Source organism: Lingula anatina, chromosome 2, assembly GCF_051362555.1.
Source record: "Lingula anatina isolate TDL-2025a chromosome 2, LinAna3.0, whole genome shotgun sequence".
NCBI classification, from domain to species: Eukaryota; Metazoa; Brachiopoda; class Lingulata; order Lingulida; family Lingulidae; genus Lingula; species Lingula anatina.
The window spans coordinates 43,271,792-43,294,082 of record NC_141768.1 but is presented as its reverse complement, the minus strand read 5'-3'; the positions used below and the strand labels follow the sequence as shown (position 1 = coordinate 43,294,082).

The 22,291-nt window shown below is 36.3% G+C and overlaps 2 protein-coding genes across 5 annotated transcripts in view; one reads left to right on the top strand and one right to left on the bottom strand.

Annotated features, from left to right (window-relative positions):
• The window catches only part of LOC106151307 (condensin-2 complex subunit G2-like), a 14,292-nt gene extending 4,576 nt beyond the window's left edge, over positions 1-9,716 (top strand). For both annotated transcript variants that reach the window (XM_087003242.1, XM_087003243.1), the window contains exons 9-28: positions 26-118; positions 376-468; positions 655-780; positions 1,085-1,264; positions 1,529-1,681; positions 2,064-2,286; positions 2,512-2,630; positions 3,117-3,302; positions 3,535-3,605; positions 3,927-4,110; positions 4,419-4,589; positions 4,836-4,952; positions 5,447-5,638; positions 5,800-5,899; positions 6,120-6,337; positions 6,638-6,781; positions 7,119-7,213; positions 7,506-7,606; positions 8,143-8,242; positions 8,836-9,716. In XM_087003242.1, coding sequence (XP_086859368.1) covers positions 26-118; positions 376-468; positions 655-780; positions 1,085-1,264; positions 1,529-1,681; positions 2,064-2,286; positions 2,512-2,630; positions 3,117-3,302; positions 3,535-3,605; positions 3,927-4,110; positions 4,419-4,589; positions 4,836-4,952; positions 5,447-5,638; positions 5,800-5,899; positions 6,120-6,337; positions 6,638-6,781; positions 7,119-7,213; positions 7,506-7,606; positions 8,143-8,242; positions 8,836-8,902 — 2,733 coding nt within the window. In that variant the 3' untranslated portion in view covers positions 8,903-9,716. The remainder of the gene's footprint in view (positions 1-25; positions 119-375; positions 469-654; positions 781-1,084; positions 1,265-1,528; positions 1,682-2,063; positions 2,287-2,511; positions 2,631-3,116; positions 3,303-3,534; positions 3,606-3,926; positions 4,111-4,418; positions 4,590-4,835; positions 4,953-5,446; positions 5,639-5,799; positions 5,900-6,119; positions 6,338-6,637; positions 6,782-7,118; positions 7,214-7,505; positions 7,607-8,142; positions 8,243-8,835) is intronic.
• LOC106155156 (uncharacterized) lies at positions 9,717-22,291 on the bottom strand. 3 transcript variants are annotated; one of them, XM_087003244.1, is made up of 4 exons: positions 21,552-22,018; positions 21,307-21,341; positions 15,770-15,933; positions 9,717-14,927 (listed from the first exon to the last, which is right to left on the bottom strand). In XM_087003244.1, exons 3-4 carry the CDS (start codon positions 15,921-15,923, stop codon positions 13,486-13,488), a joined length of 1,596 nt encoding a protein of 531 aa, XP_086859370.1. In that variant the 5' UTR covers positions 15,924-15,933; positions 21,307-21,341; positions 21,552-22,018; the 3' UTR covers positions 9,717-13,485. The 3 variants fall into 3 exon arrangements, with proteins under 3 accessions (XP_086859370.1, XP_013385289.2, XP_013385290.2); XM_013529835.2 differs by lacking the exons at positions 21,307-21,341; positions 21,552-22,018 and adding an exon at positions 22,101-22,291; XM_013529836.3 differs by lacking the exon at positions 21,307-21,341.

Below are 22,291 nucleotides of genomic sequence, written 5' to 3'. Positions count from 1 at the left end.
TGTGTTTATTATTATTATTTCTTAGAAAATAGAGTTGTATTGTATTCAAGACCTGATGTATCATGCTGTACATGCTCCAAGAGGATCCACACACTCCCTGGCTTCCTCACTGAGAAAGGTAATTAACAAATAGTAAAGTATTTCCCCATGGTGGCGAGAGTGATTCAGAACTGAACAGTGCCTTTTGAAAAAAGACTAAGGTTGAATTACAAAGTTGGCAGATCTGTTTTATTGAGGATCTGAAAATTAAACCCAATCTCAACCTTTATATTTTTGCAATTAAAATGATCTGTGTTTTATTTTGGGAAAGCCGTGGTGCACTTTAAAAGATTAAATTTATTAATCAAAGAATTATAAACTTTTAATTATTCTCAGGTCCTCGAATATTTCCACCAGCAGAAGAAGCAGAAGGGTGTTGATGAGATGCTGTTGAGACTGTATGAGCCTATTCTCTGGAGGTCACTTAAAGTACGTAGACAAAAAATGTCATGTGATTTCATACTTGGAGAAGTTTACAGTGTGGATGTGAAAGAATGCACTTGGCTTACTTTCACTATTTAATTGTCAAAATTCTTGAAATATTTTTATATAATTATTTATCATCTTAATTAGTTCACTAACTAAATAACCTACTGATTTCTTCTTTATTCCCAGGTAGCCAATGGTAATGTACGGGCTAATGCTGCAGCCTTGATGATAGATGCCTTCCCACTGCAGAACCCTGAGGACAATGTGGAGGAGATAGACAGACTGATGCAGAAACAGTTTGACATGCTGCAGGTACTTGTCTGTCCCCCTGATCACATTTACTGAATGTATGCCAGGTCTTAAAAATCAAAGCTGTATCCCTTGATGGAGAAAATAAAGGCCTGTACGGCATAGCCAGAGGGTGTTCGGAGAGCTGGAACAAACCACCCTTTTTTTCAGGAAAAAGGCCTGCTCTGGGTAAAAATTGATAAAGGTACATGCAAATTTCATGGTGAAAGTTCCACTTTTTCAGAGAAAGACACCCCCCCCTTTGAAATTGCTGGCTATGGGCCTGAAACGTAGATTGTATTGAAGGTTGGGTTCTGTACTGTTCCAGACCCTGCTTGAAGACCCTTGTCCTGTAGTAAGAGCTACCACCATCCACGGTGTGTGCAGGATTTGCTGTACATTCTGGGAGCTGATTCCCTCACAGACCATAGCAGGTCTGGTACAGAGTCTGGTACAAGACCTGGCCTGGGATGCTGCCTCCAGTGATGTCAGAGTGGCCGTCCTCAAGGTAATAGCAATGAACACAGGTATTAGGTTAGAGGTACTGTCACTGTAATTTTCTGAGTATATTTTGGTTTAGTAGATATTGATAAGCAATGGCATGTGTGCTTTTGAGGGGTCGTTGAGCTTCAGTATCCATTTCTAATATCTTTTTCAACTGGAAAAAACTTTTTCTTAATGTTCAATATTATGCCAGTAGTTTGAGATGTGTACGAATTTTAAAAAGTGAATTATTATTTTTATTCATAAATTTATTATTATATTGTTGTAGGGCCTTACTTTCCTTCTGGACAACCACCTGTCCCACCCACTGTTTAAGACAGTACTGCCTGGCCTCAGTAACCTCTTACATGACACTTCAGAGAAAGTCCGCGTGGCCTTCATGGAGATGCTGCTGAAGGTGAAAGGAATGAGAGCCATCAAGGTAGACACCTTACTTTTTATAGTTATTACCTGTAATTTTCAAACTCTTGTAGTATCAGGCTCATAGGGCAAATGGGTTTGGGTCTAAATGAAGTATTTTTTGAAGAAAACCATTACATGGTCTAGAGGTGCTCTGTTTAAAATATTGAAATAGTATTTCATTTTCTAATCTTAGATCACACACAGGCTCATAATATTGATATATCTCAGTAAACTACCCAGACCACAAAAATTACAAAAAAAAAGTTTGGAAAATATTTTGCTTTGAATGAATGAGCTTTTTACCTTATACATCAGACATAAAAAGAAGTGAATTGAAATTGCAATCACATACATTTTTTTACTATTATGATTACATCTATGTTAAAACTACCCAATTTCAGTTCTGGACCATAGTACCAATGGAACATCTCCTGGCTCGTCTTGAAATTGATACTCCACCTATAGTGAAGAGAATTGTCACCCTGATTTTCAACAGCTACATGCCAGTGGAGAAGGGGATGGAGGTCCAGGTGGCTCGCTGTCACAACCTGATCCAAGCCAACGCTGGAGCAGCAAGGAGGTTTTACCAGTATGCACATTGTCATATGGACCTAGAGCACACAGGTAGAGAGAGAAAGGATTGATAAAATGGTGGCTGAATGTGTTTACATTATGGGTGAAGTTCACATAGAATTGGGAATTGATGTTGAAAATTTCAGTTTTGTCCATCTTGAGTATTAAAAATACTGAATTTCTAATGATATCTTTTGTTATTGAACATAGTTACCCTGGTTCCCAGAGATGCAGAATTGACTGGGTTGAATATTGAGATATTTTAATGTTTTTCAGTGAAGTTCATCATGTATCTGTGTCGCTGTGTTTCGGAGTGTGTCCGCAGACACCGTGTCAGTGACAGTGGGGTGGAGATGTCTAACAGACTGGATGAAGAGGAGGATGAGGAAGAGAAGGTAGGGTTATAGCACTGCTTTACTCAGAGACCATGATGTTTATTGTATCAATCATTTTATGTTATAATCTTTTGTGATATGTAAATTTTATTTCTTGAATGTTTAGCTGGTTTTACTGTCAAAGTAGGCAGTGATGGCTCTTTCTTGTTATCATATGTGCTTAGTGTTTTCTTGTTAATTATTTTGTTATCATGCAATTCCTTTTTGTTTGTATTTTCTTGGCTTAAGATGATATATCATAATCGTTCAATAAATTCCAACAACATGAATTAATAGTTTCCCCTAAAAAAAATAAGCAATTTTAGTGATCCAGATGTTTTGAAGTTATTTGGCTTTGTGTCAGAGATAACATTTTGGCAAGTGTCAGAAATGATGTCTTAAAAAGTGAAAGGTCAGAAATGTGAGACAATTTTAAAGGCTTAATTACTAGAATTCATTTTTGCCATTATGCTGGAGGTAATTGTAAATCTTGTCTCAATACTCCAGGAGAATGAGTTGGAGACAGAATTAACCCTGAATGACACCGAGGTGATGTCAGGTCTACTGGAGACCATGGTGGTCCTCTGGGGAGGGGTCAGTGCACAGCTGGACAAGCCAGCCAATGCAGAGCTGAAGGAGAAACTACATGCTAAGTTTAGCAAGTGCTTGCCCGACTTCTTCAGGGTGATGCACGTAGGTTGACTTGTTTTAACAAATAAAATTATCCTGCTGTGTGAGTTTTTCTCATTAAAAACCAGTGTTTAACTTTTGATTTAATTAATTTTTGTTAGATTAGTTCAATTACATGTTTCTTTATTTTAAAAAAAGATTTTTAAGTTGAATTTTAGACCAGATGGTCTTTCTCAATGAGCAAATGATCATGTTCCAGGTTTATTATTACATTTTTTTGAATAATCTTCTCCAGGACAACCGCTGCTATGATGCTCTGGTGTTCCTGGCTGGTTTTCTTCCTGCAAGTTCAATTCCTACCATAAGGTAATCATTTATGCCTTGCAACAGGCCTATAATGCAAATTAGGTCCTTTATGAAGGAATCTTTGGTTACTGTAAGAAAAAGGGTATGAAATTTGCAACTTTCATAAGGAAGCTAGAAGGTGATGTGGTGGAAAGTAAGGTTTCATTCCCAGTGAGATTAAGTCAATCTAAATCTCCTGGGACTCTAGTTGCATGCAGTCAGATCAACATACCTTCTCTTTTTCTAACGTACTGCTATAATCACCTATACAACCCTCAATATATCAAAGAAAACACGCTTTTAACGTAAATAAGTCAGATGTATATACTTTTTTTATTCTAGTCGTAGTTGTCTGTCGAAGCTGAAATCCCTGGAGGAGAGCTCTGCAGAGCCAGACTATGGTACCCTGCTGGAATCAATGTGTAGCTGGGGCAAGGTCAAGGACATTTTGGCTTTAGTCTCAGAGTGGATATATACTGGATTGAGAGGAGAGACGGCAGACGCACAGAACTCTTCTGCTTCTAAGGTGTGTGCACAATATGGAAGGTCTCAATGTAAAGTTTTGTTTTTTACTTTCAGCTCTGAATTGTGTACTGTAAAAGCTTTTTGATCTCCATGGCATCATTACGTATTATTTTGATGAATTCATAACTTCACTGTTTTAAGTCCATTACAGTATTTTGAATTTGAAGAAAAAGGTATAGAAAGAAGACTTATTTGGTCAAAATTTTTTGTCCTTGAATAGCAGGGATCTTTTAATGTTTCTAGAAAATATTGAAAATATTATGTGGTATTAAATTGATATCAGCATGTGTATGTTTGGTCTGTTTCCAGGCCAGAAGAAAAGCCAAGAGTGTCACCTTCTGTGAGCCAGGTGTTCCTAAACCTCTCTTGGCTGTGGCTTATCTTGGGTACTTGACCAAACACGCCCTCTGCAGGGAGGCACTGCTGAACCAAGGCAGAAGAGAGCTGACAGAGCTTACAGCTGAGTTGGCAGACGTTTTGGTAATGCATTATAAATATTGCTGTTTTATATTTATGTTTTACCATATCAGTTTCTTGTCTGTTTCTCAAACACTTACTGTTATTTTTTTTAAAAAGGAGGTTGGGGTTAATAATTCAAGTTTGTTTAAGATGACCTTTTTCTGTTAATAGTAGACATATTCACTTAAAATGGTTGATTATAAAACTTGCAGTGATGCATTTCCTTTATAATACTTACAGATTACATATTCTTGATCTCTGTTATAGAAACTGATTGAAGAGAGGCTGGGAAGTTCAGAGGCCTTGGGCACACATACTTCTGACAAGTTCCTGGTGGAAGCTTTCACTCTATATTGTAAACTGGAAGTGCTTCTACATAACCCTGTAAGTAGAGCAAAACTTGAAGGAAATTTGCACACGTCTGAAAATGTCCCAATGTTGTTTTTTTTAATAGTGTAGAACATCAAATCCAAGTGCAGGGATAGGTCAAGCAATTATTTGTAAGGTGGAGAAAAATTTACTTTTTCTTGAGGAATATTAATTTATTTGGTGATTTTACATTATTTAGTTGATTCAGAATGCTATTTTTTGTAAATACGAAATAGATACTGTTTTCTTTTATTCAACCATTGTATATATATTATATAATACACAAAATGAAAATTGTTTTACCTGAGATAACATGTCACCAATGTTCAGTGCCATATTGAATGTCATCTGAAATGGGCATGTGTGGAATTATATTTACTAAAATATAAGTATGATAAATATATTCTACACAGAACAATTCGGACCACAAGGCTGTGACTGTAGGAATGTACTGAGCATGTGTGGAATTAGATTTCATAAAATATTGGTATGATATATATATTACACAGGACAATGCAGACCACAATGCCGTGACTGTGGTAGAGCACCTGCTGAGCTGGGCAGATACAGAGCTGCTGCCCTCACTAAACCAGACCACAGTGGAGAGTACAGCAGAAGAACAGGACAGACACAGCAAGAAGAGGACAGTGTCAGACTCTCAAGCTCCAACCTTGACTGAGATGACTCAGACACTCATTGAGGTGATTCCACTCATTTTGTTGTTATTTATGCATAAATACATATGAATTTATATAATTATACATACAACTTGGGTTAGACTGTTTAAGACTAAAACTGCAGTTTGAATTATAGGTTTATATAGGTTTGTCATTGAAGTACCTGCATTTCCTCTGTTTTTTAGACACTGCTTACCATTGCCTCCAATATGCTGCTGGTGGGAGTTTGCGACAGAGAGTTCATATCAAGACTGGTGGAAATTGGAACAGGACTTCTGCATACTGGTAATTTTTCAGAATATGTGCACACAGAAAGTCAGACTTCAGACAATATTTTTTAATTAATATGTAGAATTGTTATAGTAAAGCAGAATGCAGAATTTCCCCACTCTGAAAGAAAAAAAAATGTTGATGATAATTGATTTTTTCCTCAGTTTTTCTCCTTCCTAAGATAATCTATTAGATATGGACTTAGAAAGTGAATAATTATCATTTTTTCATGCAGAGCGCAGCACATTCTTCCTGCCACTGATATGTAAGCTGTTGTACCAGATAACAGAGCACTTCCAGTCTCAGGAGGAAGATGAGGATGAGGGGGCGGGGTCCAGGGAGCCAGATGAGGGTCTGGGCCAGGGTACGGCTGACCTGGTACCAGTTCTACTGAGCACTGTGGTACAGACTGTCGCCAAATTGGTGCACCATGATAAGATAGCAGCTGAGAAGGTACAGACAGTATTGCTGTAATATTGTTAATATTTAATAATGTAAGATGTTATCAGTCAAATAAATATAAAGTATTCTGACTGAACAAAATCTAAGATATATTTATCTGTTATGCCACTATTAAAGTCCTTTCCAATGCCTTCTGGCTTAGAATGTGAGACACATAGCAGAGTCTGGAATGTAGTCTTCTGAAATTTGGTTGTCACATTTAAGTTTTTCCCACCACCAGAGAAAGCTCTAATTTTAGAAATCCAACTAAGTTATGAATGTTATCTTTTATCATTTTACTGTTGTTTCAAGGTCGTTCCCAGAATCAGACAGCCATTGACTGAAGTCCTGAAATCCTTCCATCGCCAGAGACCTGGCAGGGTAGACGTCAGCCGTGATGTCATGGCAACCATCATGGCTGCCGTGCTTGCGGAGGTGACCAATACAATTAAACAGGTATTTTTTTTTTTTTTGCATATCTACACTTCAGCTTGTGATTTTCATAGGATAGATGTGAAAAGTCTTAAGTCGTTTTATTTTGCTGTTCCATTTTCTTTAGGAAAATGACTCAAATGATTCATAAAATTAACCAAAATGCTGCTAATGCATATCAATTCAGCTGTCAAAAGAAGAAGTTACAATCTGTTTGATAAACAGTTTAGTTTATACCTGTGTCTGCTACACTTCACATTACGAGGAATGAGGGGGCCACCTGTAATCTCTGGATATGGAGAGAGAGACAATTTTAAAATGTATTTGTTTTATCAATATTTCTTTTTCCAATACCCCACAGGAACAAGAGGTGTCAGAATACGAGGGTCTGCACCAGCTTCCTATGCTGTCTGCTTTCCTGCTCACTGCTGTCAACAAGAAGAGTGGAATGGTCAGGTACAGATGTTAATTTTTATCATATATCCTCTAAGGAATATCAACCATGGTGTTCGTGCCTAAAATACACTTTTTTGTACCCATAGCATCAGAGCTTCATCTTGTCATATTGTTCATTGTTTTTCTGGTGTAAAATTTACTTTGTATTTGAGGTGGTTTCAATTTTCTCTGTTGTAATTGATTCCATTTACTATGAAAAATGAATTTCCATTAAAAGTTACACTTACAAAATTGTATGTATAATTGGTAACTTTTATGAAGATGATAAAACATTAAAACATTTCACTTGCAGATTTTTTCTGGAAGAACTTTACCATTGTTTGGACAGTGGAGCTATACAAGATATCTTTGGTCTTGCTTCAGCACTTCAAATTTTAGCAGTATTCAGCAGAAGTACGTGTATACCGATTTTGTTGACTTTGGCACTGTGTATTTAAGAAAAATGCTAAGCATATTGTCAATTATTGTTTAAGCAAATGTAAATTCTATTTTTTTATTGACAGAAGTCTCACAAATCTGGTCCTGGATTTGGATTTGTTAAAAAAATTATCCAGCTGCTTAGCTGAAGGAAATAAAATCCTAGAGAGAGATCAAACCAATTTGATAGGATATTACTTACAGTTCTTGTTTCAGTTTTTTAGATATTTTTTGATTTTCTGTTATTATATTGGTATTAAATTTTTTTAACTGAATTAGTTGGAAGACATTCCTTTCTGAAATTTGACCAAGGACCCATAAATGTGTTGGCTTTTTCAAGTTCTAATATTCATATTATGGTGGTATCAAATAGTACACAGTTTGAATATGAATTTGGTTGATATCGTATTTAATATAAATTTAAACTGGAATGTGTTATTTTAGTTTTACTGATTCATAAAGATTAGTATATTGACACTTTTATCATTTATTTATTCTCTATGTTATTGCAGTTAAGCCAGGTGAAGATGGCCTAAAGAACTCAATCACAGCTCTACAAGTTCAGTTGCAAAGGTTGCCTGTATTAGAAGAAGAGGGAGAGTCTCCAGAAAGGTCAGGGTTCAAAGTGATCATGATGCTTTGTGCAAAAATGTTTATAATCAATTTACAAGTGTAGCATTGAGAGTCCCTGTTGTTGTAGTAATGTTATGAATATAGAATATGAATATGGAATGCTTTATTATTTGCTGAGAATGAAAAGATATTTGGAATCTTGGACAGGATTTCCCAGCCTCCTAATCAGCAGTTTATCAAAAGTATTTTAATCCCAGAAGATCTGCATCATTGTTTTTACTTCATATGCCCACAGCAACTTTGCAGCATTATTACTGCTAAGCAGCTGATAAGTTGGGGCTGACAACTTTTGGAGTTCACTGGTTTTCAAGCATTCCTCATTTCAGATTCTGGAGCTACATCCATAGTGGCAAGACTTTGGATCGTCTGGAGTTTTCATTTCAAAGTTTGACTGAAAACAGTACTGAACTTTGGGATGGAAATTTTCCAGCAAATAGTTGCTAGATTGTATCAATTTTGTCCAAAAATATTAATATATAAATAAGATAAATGGAAGTTCCTGCATTATAAACATCTCTTTCAATTTCTTTGCATAAAAAAAGATTCTAATTCCGTTTTCCCTCTCCTTTTAGACACCTGTACAGCAGCAGTAAGACAGTCCTGAAGTCTTGCATGCAGCAGGCTGGGATGGTGGCTTAATGTTAGGCTCTGTACTGATACATCACAGGTTATCAAGTACAGGGAGTATAGCATGCTTTCTGCTGTGATGGTCCTTCATCAGTGTAGACTGCTTCACCCAAGAGACATGGGGCACTGGGGAACAAGTTGTATTTGAAGGCCCACTTACCACTGATGATCATGATGTGTATAGAGTCATTTAGTTGATCAATGAGGAATACAGGTACCTGGCTGTAGCCTGTATTATAGAGTAACTATGTAATGAAATTGAAGTGGCTGGCTGCTGAGTAGAATTCTATCTTTAATTTATATTACATTCAATAAAAAATGCTAGCAAAAATTATATTGTATATAGAAGAACCAGACAGTATGGGGTTTCAGAGGATAGAGAATTTAGATTTAATCTTCTGAGACTTTATGGTAAAATCTGGACTAAGTACTTGAAAAACATGACAGTTTACATGTCAAGTTCTGGCATCTAAAAGGTTTCCACATGTGCATTTTGTTAAATTATAAAAGAACATGACGTTATTCACAGAATTATGTAAAAATTACTTCTGAAAATGGATCATGTACCAAGCTTGGTAACCGTTATTAAGGAAAGCCATTTGTATTGTTGTTATTGCTTTTGTACTCACTTGACCAACAAACATTGTCAGTGATTAGGAAATGTTGTTTCATAACTAAATGACATTATTTTGACATTTTAAATTTATGAAAACTTCAAATTTTATGATGCAAAGATATGAACTGATATTTAGTCTTTAATTCATATGTTGCATAGCTGAGGTTGTGACAGTGAAATGTGCTGAAATAAATCAGTTGTAAAACAAAATGAATTCGTTGTATTTATTATTCCTTGTTGTACAGTAAATTAAGAGGTCTGATGTGGCAGTTATGTCATTAAGATGTCAACACTGTTCAAAGCACCTGCTTTTTTCCTAGAACTACTTGTGCATACACACTGTACATGGATTATAATTGAATCAAATCAACATTACAGTGGAGTTATTAAAAGTCGATACATTTAAGTTGTACCTTGGGAATTGCTTATTGAGTAGCACAGTGATGCTATATAAATTACTCAACATTGAATACAAGCAAATGGCATGTATTATTCAACTACATGTATATAACGTAAAGCTCTTAACAAACTCATACATTGTATTGTTCTAATACATGTATATGCTGTATCTTTTGAAATCCCAACAGAGTGATATAGCATTTGGCCACCACTGAAAAAAATTTCTGGTAGCTGTTACATCAGTTATCTCTGAGCCTTTTTGAACAAATGAATGGCAAGAGTATACATGACCTGGAATTGGTGACAGATCGTATGTACTTATAAATTATAACCTCGAGGATCCATTGGTCTGTGCGGAAATCTGAGGTACACTTACACATGCTGTTAATTCACCTTTAACGTCTTATATTCTACTTAAATGTTCAAAGCAATATACTTCACCTTGCATAATAATGATAATAATCCACCTTACATATCACTTCAATTCTGTGAAACGAATGATTCCACTGACTGCTGTATATATGAGTAAGGTCACTAGCACAGCAAATTTTGGTCAAAGCCAGATGTACTATTTAGGCTTTTGGAAATATAAGGCATTTTACCTTTTTGGAGGAATTACACAAATAATTTAGTTCATAAGTTTGATTTAGCTTAAATTATCGAGCACTTTTGCAAAAAAGGAATTCTGTGCTAGTGTGAACCAATAAGAGCAAGCTGTCTCAAAGTAACTGGACACATGTTGACGACATGGTAGTTAAGTAACACTGGCAGCACTTTTCTAGTTAACATGAGAGGTAGCAACAAGTGACCATACAATTCCCCCCAGGGTTGACCACATTTTCAACAAATTGAGCAACCTAGATAATAGGACACAATATAATTAAGTTTGCCAAAAATTTGTACTTATAATGATGATCTTTGAGAACTATTTCTGCTCACTTTTAGAATTAAATGCAATTCAAGCAGTAAATTAACTGCTTATGTACAGAATAGTTTAATATAAACCTAATTTGCAGACAATATAGCCCTATCATGATTAATATACAGAATGACTATTATTTGAATAATTTGCTTGTGCTCAAGAATTTTACTGTTATTTTCCTTTGAGTAAAAATGCACAAGCATAAGTGCACATTTTAAACTACATACTGTGCTTTAAAGTTCCTAACCTGTGGTAAAATTTCCCCATGAAGTGCCCACAGCCATATCGTGAACATTGAGTATTTGATTTTCAAATCCAACAAAATCAACTGCCTGTTTACTGCAATGAAGGGCTAAAATTAGGGCTTACTAACACCTAAAATCTGATACTCTATATTATCTAACAACACATCTACATGAAAACCTTTGAGGCAACTTAAATTTTATTACTATCCCAAGTGCTAAATGAGTCCCAAATTACTGGCAAGGGTGATTACGTGTAGTTTGATGCAAGTAATTTATATGTGATATCGTTTTGAAAAGCTCATCAAGCCATGTCTTCTTTATAATATCTTCATACAGATATTTCATCATAGTCACAATGTAAGCCAAAAAATACAATAAAATATCCTCTTAAAGACAATTTTTTTACAATGCTGAAGATTAAGTAGTAACAAGTACTCTAAGCATAAATACCTGCAGATCTTCAATCAAGGTATCTCTTCTCTTTTTTTTTTTATTTTCAACGAAGTGCAACTTTAATTTAGAATGTTAACTCCACCAAAACCTCACTTCTGCTCTGATGTGCTCTAGAACAATGCTCTGTGCAGCAATTGGGCCTGCTTAATGTTTTTTTACACTCAACAAAAACCTGTAATTCAAACTTCTTTCCCCATTTTCATGCCACAATATTAACTGCGAAGTCAGCATTTTAAAAGGGGTTCTCCAACACAGATTATATGATGTATATGCTAACTCATACCAACTAACCTAATAAAGATTTGATAGACGTGCCAAATCTCTATCATTTTAAACATTACGCAAAATACAAAAGCTGCAGAAAATTTATCTATACTACACTTATATAAAATGCTTTAATTTGTACACTACTTTAAATCAAAAGGCATCTATCTTTTTTTCTCAATTATTATAGTTAACATGTAATTCAGAAATTTTATGCAATGACAGTGCTGTTGTATTGGCAGTGATTGAGGGCAGGCATAAAATAATGCAGTTAATTAGTCTTTTTGAAATAAAACTTCTAAAATAAATACCTATCCTATTAGGCTTAACAAGATTTAAAAAAAAAAAAACAACTAAAAATGCTGTTTCTGCAACAAGCTATTTTTCTTGTATTCAAGATGTAATTAAAATTTGTAAAGAACTGAAATCGTTTCCATAAGTTGGGTAATGAGGCTTGCATGTTAAGCTCAAAACAAATACATATTGTAAACGCCCACCCACCCTATAATTTACTTCTACAAAAAGACCAACATATCTGGGAACAAAGCCTTTCCTGATTTCTCCGCATTAAGAGATATTACTGCAAACCTGCTATGGCACATTGTACAATTAAGTTTTAAAGTATATGGAAGCAAAAAAAAACCTTCATTTGATTTTAAACCTACAGTATGTAATACTTGTATGGTTGCACAATGAACTACAACTTTAAAAAAAATTGACATTTTGTTAAAATGTAGTACGTTCTACATTTGAAAGTATGTTTCAATTGATGTGTAACAGAGGTTATAGTTTTTGTGAGGTAGTTCTATAAAATTTCTTGAAAATTTTCAAATTTAAAAAAACTGAATACAGAATACAGGTAAGAAAAGTGTAAGGCTTCAACACACTGCTTAAGAAGGGAAGAGAATTATTATAATGATAAAAGTTGGAGTAAGCTTTTTGTTTTGTTGTATAAATAAGCAAGGATTCTCTTTAAATTCCTTGCAGATTTTACCTTAGAATTTAGAGGTAATGTTTAATTAATATTTAAAAATAAGAACATTTTTGTACTGAACAATGTCCTCTTTATGCAAAAACAAGCTATTCTGAATGATATGCTTAGGTTAAGTCAGGTCATTCAGCCTGCAACAAGTAAAAGTCACCTCATGCAACCTGCCGCATGGTCCTGATACACAGGCAATCTGGCATCTAGTACTCATCAACCCGCACTGAACCAACGTGGTGAGTTAAGGTTCAACCCAACACGGACAAAAACACGCAATGTGTGGTGAAGTCTGTGAAGACCAAAACCGCCAGCAGAGGTGTGACAGGCTGCTATGATAATGATGATGTTCAGAAGACTGGTTGTATGGTTGCCAAAACTACACAAGTTTAACACACTCATTTCACTAAAATAACTATTTTCATTTGGGAATAACAGTTAAAATGTCTTAAAAAGCATTCTATTCAATTTCCTTCTCAAAATATCTAAAATTGAGAATAACTGAAGGTCTTAAAATTTTAATATCTAGCACTCAATATACAAATAAACCCGTACAGTGTATAGATAGAAAAAACTACCATATAAGATATATAATATATGATGAATATTGGCCTATATAAATTGAGTGAATATTTTATGGCATTAAAATTATTGCATTCTAGCTCCTGCTACATCTTCTAAAACAATTATAATTTAATTAATGAGGAAAAAAATTCAATTGCTTTCCATATCCTTGATGTTCTCTCCCAGTTCCTTCCCCACTTCCCCACTATTATTGCTCCCATACAGAGCTCTCTTTAATTCCTGAGCCTGAGATAGGAGGCGCTGATGTCTCTGTCTCTCTATATCCAAACACCGGAGATTTTCCCTCTCCTGTTTCTGCAACTCTGCGATATAGTCTGTAGAAAGCTCGAGTATTGTCGCTTGAAACATGGTCCTACCATATCGCATTTCTGGAGGTAACAGTTGCTTCAGGTACGACATCACACACCCCATCTCGTGTCGAATTTGCCTTGATCTCAATATGGCCTTCCCGCGGTCTCTAGGGCGGTGAATAAATGAACGGTTTGTGCGACGATCGGTAATCTCATCATCAGAGGCAGAGTCTAGAGTGCCACAAGAGGTAGAGCTGTTGACGTGGGGCACGTCCAGACTAGACGAGGAGGAACTGATGGTATTCTGTAAAAAGGAAGCGTAGGTCATGTACTGTGACAGTTGAGGGGACTGCGGTCTCTGTATGGCAGATGTCCCAGCAACCTCTGACACCTGCCCAGTGACACCATGTTGATGAGGAGAGAGGGAATTCTTGGAGCTCCCCAGCTGCCTCTGCGTACTGGATACAATGGCACTGTCTGCACTACGTGGCAGCGATGATGTGATATCCTTGGATTCTGAAAGCTGGTGTTTCACAGACCTACAGTTACTTGAGGACTTGCCAGGAGGTCGTCCTCTGCCTCGGGGCCTGCCTCCAGGTGGTTTGTTCATGTTGTTCATATTGTTCAAAACATGATTGGGGAAGGTGAAAGCCAGCGGATTGCCAGCTTGTAAGGCCCACTGCTGGTAGGCAAGTGCCGCCATGTGGGGATAATTCTCAGGCTTTAACAAATTCTCAGGTTTTAACATGGTCTCAACCATTTCATGGTTAACAGTGACTTTACTTGCGTCTCGCTCCTCTTTTCGTTTCACAGGTTTTGATAAATCTAATGGTCCATCCTCCTGTGGCCATGTGTTATTATAATCCCTGAACTGGCCAAGTCTTGCCTCCCGTTTAGGTACTACTGAGGTAGATACTGGTAGCTTGGGTGGGATGGTCAAACTGACTGGTTGACCCAAAGACCAGTCCTCCTTAGAAAACTGACCATTGCTGCCCCCTGTGTAAGAAATATCAGGGGGAGAATGGGTTGCAATCTCCCTATCTTTGCCATCAAACTTCACAAGTTTGGGGATTGCTCCATGCAGTTTTTGTTCCTCCTGCAAGCAGTTTTCCTGAGCCTTCTCCTCTTTTTCTTCAGCAACATCTACCACCTCTTCGATGTTGACTGCCACCTCATACGAGTCTTCTAAAAGTTGAATGATTGGAGCCTTCAGGAACTTGAGTTCTACATGGAATAAATCCTGCTTCACATGGTTCATGTACAGCTGGTATGCAAAATGACCTGGAGAGAAAATAATATTTTACATATTATTATTCTGTGCGTGAATTATTTAAATATTCACTGAAAACTTTTTGAGTATTAGAATACATGTATTGTTGGCTAGAAATGAAGACTTCTGTCACTTGAGAGGCAGAAGTCAAAGGTAAAAACACACAGTATTCAATACTGGTGAATCTGATATCTTTTCTGAAGATATCCTCAAATACACACAGTGATAAGTTGGTGATAATTCACACCTGGATTATCATCTGTTCACAACTGGGCAGGTTTTGCACAATGTTTTCACCACTAATTCTTCTGACATGTTCATATTTTTAACAACAGAAGAGTACACTATTTAATTATTTCGCAGTTTACATGTAATAGTAAAATAGTCCTACATGACAATTCTTTCAAATATTAACATTCTCTGGAATCTCAAAAAGGCAAGCATTTTTGTTTTTTCGTTTTCTTCAGACAAAATGAATTTTAGCTACTGGTGATACCATGTCTTCATACTTATCAACCACAATAAAAATGAATCAGTTTTTAAAATAAAAAAAAACTTAATAGACAAACGGGGTTAAAACAGAAATCATGGAATGGATAATGAAGTTTCAAAGTTTTAATATCATAGGTGTGAATAATTTTAGTCACAATGCTTTCAATAACAAAATTCACTTCACTTCCATTTAAAAAAGAAAATTCCTGCTTTGCCTTCAGATTAATATCTTAAGTACTTACAGACTTGGACATATGATAATAATGCCTCACTACACAACCATCACCATTTATGACTTGTAGTAACATCTTCACCTCGTCCTGGCTATAAGCAAGTGGAAGAGAAAGTGAAAGTGCCTCACCTTCCTGATCAGCCGCCACAAACTTGCAGTGTTCCTGCTCCGCCAGGGCCAGCCATGCTTTGAGTGCCTTGTAGGGCAGAGAGAGCTTCAGCTTGGACAGAGGGGGGAGTGGCTGGGTTCCATCATTCCTAACAGAGTCCGTCATGGTTACCATGTGCTGTCAGCTGAGAATGAAGAAAAAATGAAAGAGTGAACACTGATAGATAGTTTCATTTCTGTCTCTGTGTAATTAATTATATCACATTTCACTATGGCTATTAACCATTCACGATTTATATCAGTTGGACGGCAAATGAGCATATTGGCAAATGAGTAAATCAACTGAATTGTAATTAAGCATCTGAAATATTCTTTTGTAATAAAACAGATAAAACATTTAAATGGCTACAGCATCATAGAAAGATCATGTTAGACCTTTTAAAATTGATATACACACTTGTTGTTAGTGCAACCATGATTTAAATTCAAAGTTAATTTTGTTAAATTTGTCAATGGTTGTTTCACAACTGAAAAATCAATTTATTCTATAAAAAAGGTGTTTCCTGACGATCAGTCAAAATCACTCACAATATCACCAAGCCACAGGTAAAATAAAGTAGGCTATTATGATACACAATGAACACCTGAAACCATCAGGCCACACAGGTGAGTTACTCAAGTCATATCTGCAAGAGATATAAGGTCATCATAACCTCATTCCTATTTCTGAACCTATAAAACCACGTAAATTTATTCCACCTTTTTAGAACTTAGTAAACTGAAGCATCCAGAAAGGCAATATTCCCAATATCAAATTAATGCTAATTCAGAAGCTGGAGAACAAAAGGTGAACCATCATGGCCTGCCAATTCCACAAGACATGCACAATGCAGACACGCAACAGATGCATATGCATGGGCTGGATACTTTGTACTTTAAACTATATTTAAACAGCAATTCTTAAGACATAAGTGTGTGTGTGTGGGGGGGGAGGGGGGGAGGGGAGAGAGATAAACTAGGACACCAATAACACCTAATAATGACAATCAAGGGCAATATGCCATGTTAATGTAGGCCTTGTGACATATACTACCCATTGTAATAATTTCTGAGAGGGTCCAACTGCATGCATTTGACAGAAAAAGACAAACTGCTGCCTGAGAGCGTTTCACAGTAAGAACCGTCTTCAAATCAATAATTTCCAGAGACGTGGCGAGAAGCATAACCGGGGAACAAGTCTCACAGCTGAGTTCTAATCAAACCGTGTCATGTGCTGTAGAATACAGTGCAGCATGATTATCAATAATATCGAATCTTATCACCGGCAGATAAGGGACATCAAGAAGATGGAATTTCTTTTAATTTCTTCTGTCTCTTCTTCTTGCCACTTCTCTCTGTGGAACCCAAGAATTTTCTAGGGAAATGGGTGCAATCTGGGACTTTTTTTTTTTTGTAGAATGTCCGTGGGTCTCAGACCAGTCCTATCATCCCTTATGGTAGGGGACAGGGATGACTCTGCTGCTTTGTTTTGGTAATGAAGGAGAACATCTGTTTAAAAGATTTAGTCTACAGGGAAATTGAGATCTCTTCTGCAGAATCAATTAAATGTAGAAACCAAGTTGAAAAGTTTGGTTTAAGAAAAAAAAAGCTCTGCACTTGTTTGAGTATTTGGCAAATTATTTCAAAGCTGACCTGTTTCCCCATAGTGTCCAACCTGATGAGACTCTTCGTGAGCTGCTACCTGCTAGGATGCAAGGATCTAATTGCAGTCAATATTAGACATAATTTGTTTGTGGCATTCACGAGCTGAAAAGTGTAATGGTTGAATGACCAAATCAACCATTTTACATAACAAAAATGCTCTTTCAAGAAAACGAATATTCCAATTACTTTCCACAAAGAGCCATGTTTTTTCTTTCTTTATTCCATAAAATTTAAATGCCTCTTTGCATGTAACCATGCCCCAATAAACTTGACACTTTTTGAGAATGAAAAATAAAGGGGCGGTGGCGTGGGGGGGGGGGGGGGGTCTTTACCTGTTCCAGTTGGCTTGTTAACTTCACTGTCACATCCATTTACTTCAGGCCAAAGAGAAGCTCTGTCTTATCAATCATGAAGTACACTAATTATACTGATAGGGACATAAATGTTTATATTTTCAATACTTTCTGATAACAAGATTTACTTTATCAAAAAGTTCAACTTAATAAATCAATATGTGTTTGTTTTTGCTTATCATCTGATTCCATAGTTTACAAATGACAGTTGTTTTGACCCTCCACTATGAAGAGGTACACGTAAATTTTCAGTAAAATCTACAAATTACTGAAATTTTACTGTGCAGCGTTTAACAAATGCTCTATGACTCAACAAGTCCAACAGTTGTGAGCCTCTTGTACCTACGGCATATGAACCATGACGGGGCATGTGTTACAAAAAGGTTCAGCTTAAATTGCTTTGTGTCACTTGAACACGTTAGTCGCATTCTAGTCACATACAGAGGACCCAGGTAAGTACAGTGGCGGTGAAACCAACATGAATATATTGTATCCTGCATCACAGCCACCATCAATACTCACATATACTATGTCACGGTACCATAGGCAAGATATGTGGTACAAGTATATGAATGATTTTCATCAGCTTTAACGCGGTTATATTGAAAAACACATTTACTGAGATACTCAATGTTGTTTTTTTCCAGTATCCCATCTTTCTGACACAAAGTACATGCAATGATGCAATAATAATAATTACAACAAAACTTATGATGAATTCCAGACGCAAGTTACTTAAAAGAACTTGGTGTGTGTATGTGTGGGGTTGTGGGTGGGGAAGGGGGTCGATCCCCCACCACCCTCACTCCCATACTGCCTAAATCCATTCATATAGCAAGTAGTTGCCTATGTACCCTTTTCTGTGTTCAGTAAGGTTTTATTCTAGAACTGTGTCACCACACAACTAAGCCACTCACAAAGGATATAAAAGTCTCAGGTGCTTTGGGGTCTCTCTGTAACTCTACCCTCCAACTGAGAGACCCCACTGTGCTTCAGATATTCAAATCCCTGGTCATTTACTAGTATATATTATTCTATAATAATGTTTTAAACCTAAAACAATTTACAGTTTAACAACTCTCTGAACCAGATTATGCTGTGGTTGCCTTCCCTTGCTGTTGAATTAGAACTTTTATTAGTGGCCCACAAGGGAGGGTAGGTGGGGAGGCTTTTAGATTGTAACGTGATGAAAATGAATATTTCACATCTATTGATTGCAGAGGTTTGCCCTGCATGAAGGCATGACTGAGAACCAGCCTCTTTTATTTCTCTCAACGTGACATTCAAGTTATCTTGAAAATATTGATTACGGAGGAACAGATACACACTGTTTTTCCCTTATGATGTAGTTAACAAAATGCAAAAGATCTTAGACTATGTACACATATACATTTAGAATTTATGAAATATCAACAAAATAAGTTATCTCTGCAATGATCCCATTATGACCTAGTAAATACAAATGCCAAAATCTACTATCATGTCTGCATAACAAATACCTTCATCAATCACGTCTAACATATCAACATAAAACATGCTCAAGAAAGTACTTGAAACCTTGATGGAACCAAGCTAAAACCTTCTGTTGGATGTGAGCTTTGTGCTTTATTCATTATGCCATGATGATTCAAATAGTAGAACAAGCCAATAAAAATTGTGGTGGTACTTTTTTTTTTTCAAAATGTTACCGCTTCCAACACATTTAAAGAAAGGTGTTTGAACTGACTGAGAGACAAGCAAATAATTGGAGAAACACGTACAGACAAAATGAGTATACAAATTGATGGGCAAGCAAAAGAGGATCAAGACAAACAAAAAGATGGATCGAGGCAGGCTCATCACACAGGCAGAAATACAGGCACAAATATGGTAATTACTCTAACTTTTCAAAGGAAGAAAATAGTGAATTTTACATATACTGCATTTTTAAAGTAATAATTTCTTAAAATTAGAACCTTCTTATTGAGTCGTAGCAACAAAATTAAAAAGCAGGCTATTCTGTAGTTCTATTCTATACAGTTTAAGCACCACAAATATAATACAGAAATATAATTTTTGAGATTATAAAAATAATGTATCTGAAATCTTGATAATTTTTGCCCACTGAAAAGATCGCATCACTGTAACAAACCAGGCAGCCAGCATGCCATCTACACCCAAGAAACATACCATGTGTAACATGCCAAATCACCTTCCAGTAGTAATTAATGCTGAATATAAAGTCCAACGGCAGAGTTATTACTGCCTGAACCACACGTGCGTCACGCTTTTCAAAATGTCAGCATTTCATGCAGAATCTTCCACTTCAACCATATTGAACTGTGACAAAGTCTTGTCTCTAGATGACATTTGCATTTCCTTCATTAGAACTCAGGTGAAATGTTAAAGTGAATTTGTGAATGAATGGGATAACCACCTTATACCTCTGACTTTTAGCAAGAAATATTTTGACATGAAATAAAATGCTAAGACTGACTTTTTTTTTTACCTGAAAACATATAAACAACATAAAGTACTAGTGCAGTGGTAAAAAAAACAATACACACACACACATACCTATGTACTATTATAATGTTGCATGTAAGAACATGACAATAAACAATGAATATGCAAAAGACAACCTTCTAGTGTAGGTGTTTCTGAAAACTTATCCAATTTACACTCACACAAAACCATTTTATTCATCATAAACCAGTATTCTTTAGTAAGCCCTCATATACACAGGCAGGCATACATACTCAAAGCACAGTACTTGTTTTAAAACCTGTTTCGGTTTCATTAGGAAGATTGGGCCACAAAACAGAACATTATTCTACCCTCTAATTCATGAGTCTATCAAGCTATGTCAACAGATGATATTCGATGATATTTCATTTTACAGATCAAAAGTGGTGGAATGTCCATTTCAAAAATCTATATGATATATTTCATATATCTACATTACGCAGTGTTTATTTTGCTAGACATGTTACCACTTGTTGTAGAATCATCACATTAAATTTTTTACATGACTATTAAAATATAAGGTTCACTCCTCTTTTTAGATTCATGCTTTCCTAAAAAAAAAAAAGTTAATGGTCTATCATATCTGGAGAGCTCAGAGAGGATAGTGACCTGGATGCATGACCTACATCTTAATAAAAAAATCAATTCTAGCATTGTCTGTGTCCTCATGCGGAGGTAAATAGAATTCACAATATAGAAATTTACATAAAAAAACAGACAGCGTTTATGATACTCTTAATTTAAGTGATTTTTTCTAAATGTGACAAAAACAACTAAATGTGTTTAACTCCAATAGATGTTACACGAAAACTCTGTTCTTCAGCTAAGATGTATTCAACTCCCAAAGGTGCCATAGTATACCTGCTGTACCCTATTAATAACTTGGTCTTGTTAACCTTTTGACTTCAACTAACTCTTTCACCAATTATTTTCTGACAAATTCTAAAATCATAAAATCATTCATCTTATTAATTATACTGGAGTGAATGTACTTACAGTCTGCTTGGAACACCTGTCATATCACTGGAGAACTGAGAGAAAAAAATAGTTAAAGAACCAAACTTGCACCCACAGATTGTGGTGGACACATGGGAACTTTATCACCATCCCAGTCCTCAATTCACGGTAAATAGGATATGACACAAACACGGATCAAAATCTACCAACCGTGACACAGAAAAACAAAACACTAAACAGACTGCTAATTAAGGAATAAACTGGTTTTAAGAAGTAACATTTACCGTAGACGATTACCCCGAGAACGGCTGAAATTAGTGCGGTACAAGCAGCAGTGGTCACAGTGTAAACACGAACGTTAGTCGTCGCCGTCTTGTGCCGAATCTGACCCCTTGATTCATCTTGAGTTGCAGTGATATGGAAGTGTGTCAGAGCACGTAGTACATTGTCCCAGCCGTGCGTTTATTGCAAATTCATGAACAAGCCGCCGGTAACTGAATCTCTTTGTATCGCACACGGTCGTGGTGCGTGACTTCAATAAAACGCCCCTTGTGAATGGCAAGTGAAATGTGAGGTAACGTGAGCCATTTATCAGCGCGTCGTGTGTAGGCTTCGCTGTGTTCAATATTAACCACGGCGGAGGAGGGGTCAAGTCACGAACTGCAAGCATGCATATTTTCCACTCCTCCAGCACGGCCTCGGTTGCTGTGCTGATAAGGCCACATGAATTAAACTATAACCCAAGTCCCCGCCAGGGGCTGGCTACTACACTACAGACGCCCTAAATGACACACAGGGGTTTAATAAATTACATTAACAAAAATACGTCTTACCCATCCGGTTTAAAACCGAAACAATTTTCTCCGGCTTAGTTGAGGGAGAAGGAATCCTAGTCATCTTCCTGGCCGAGACGGAAACTTGTCACGATATCCACCAATAATGCTTGCCAATAAAATAGATCAGATAAAACGCGCGAAAATACTGTACATAAATAAATACGTGTTTTCTTTAAACTACATTGTAT

Excerpts from the sequence above, each read along its gene's own strand:
- LOC106155156 (XM_013529835.2), bottom strand. The coding sequence starts at position 15,923 with ATGGTAACCATGACGGACTCTGTTAGGAATGATGGAACCCAGCCACTC. Across the intron at positions 14,928-15,769 it reads TGTGGCGGCTGATCAGGAAG|GTCATTTTGCATACCAGCTG; the intron begins GTGAGGCACTTT and ends TTTTCTCTCCAG.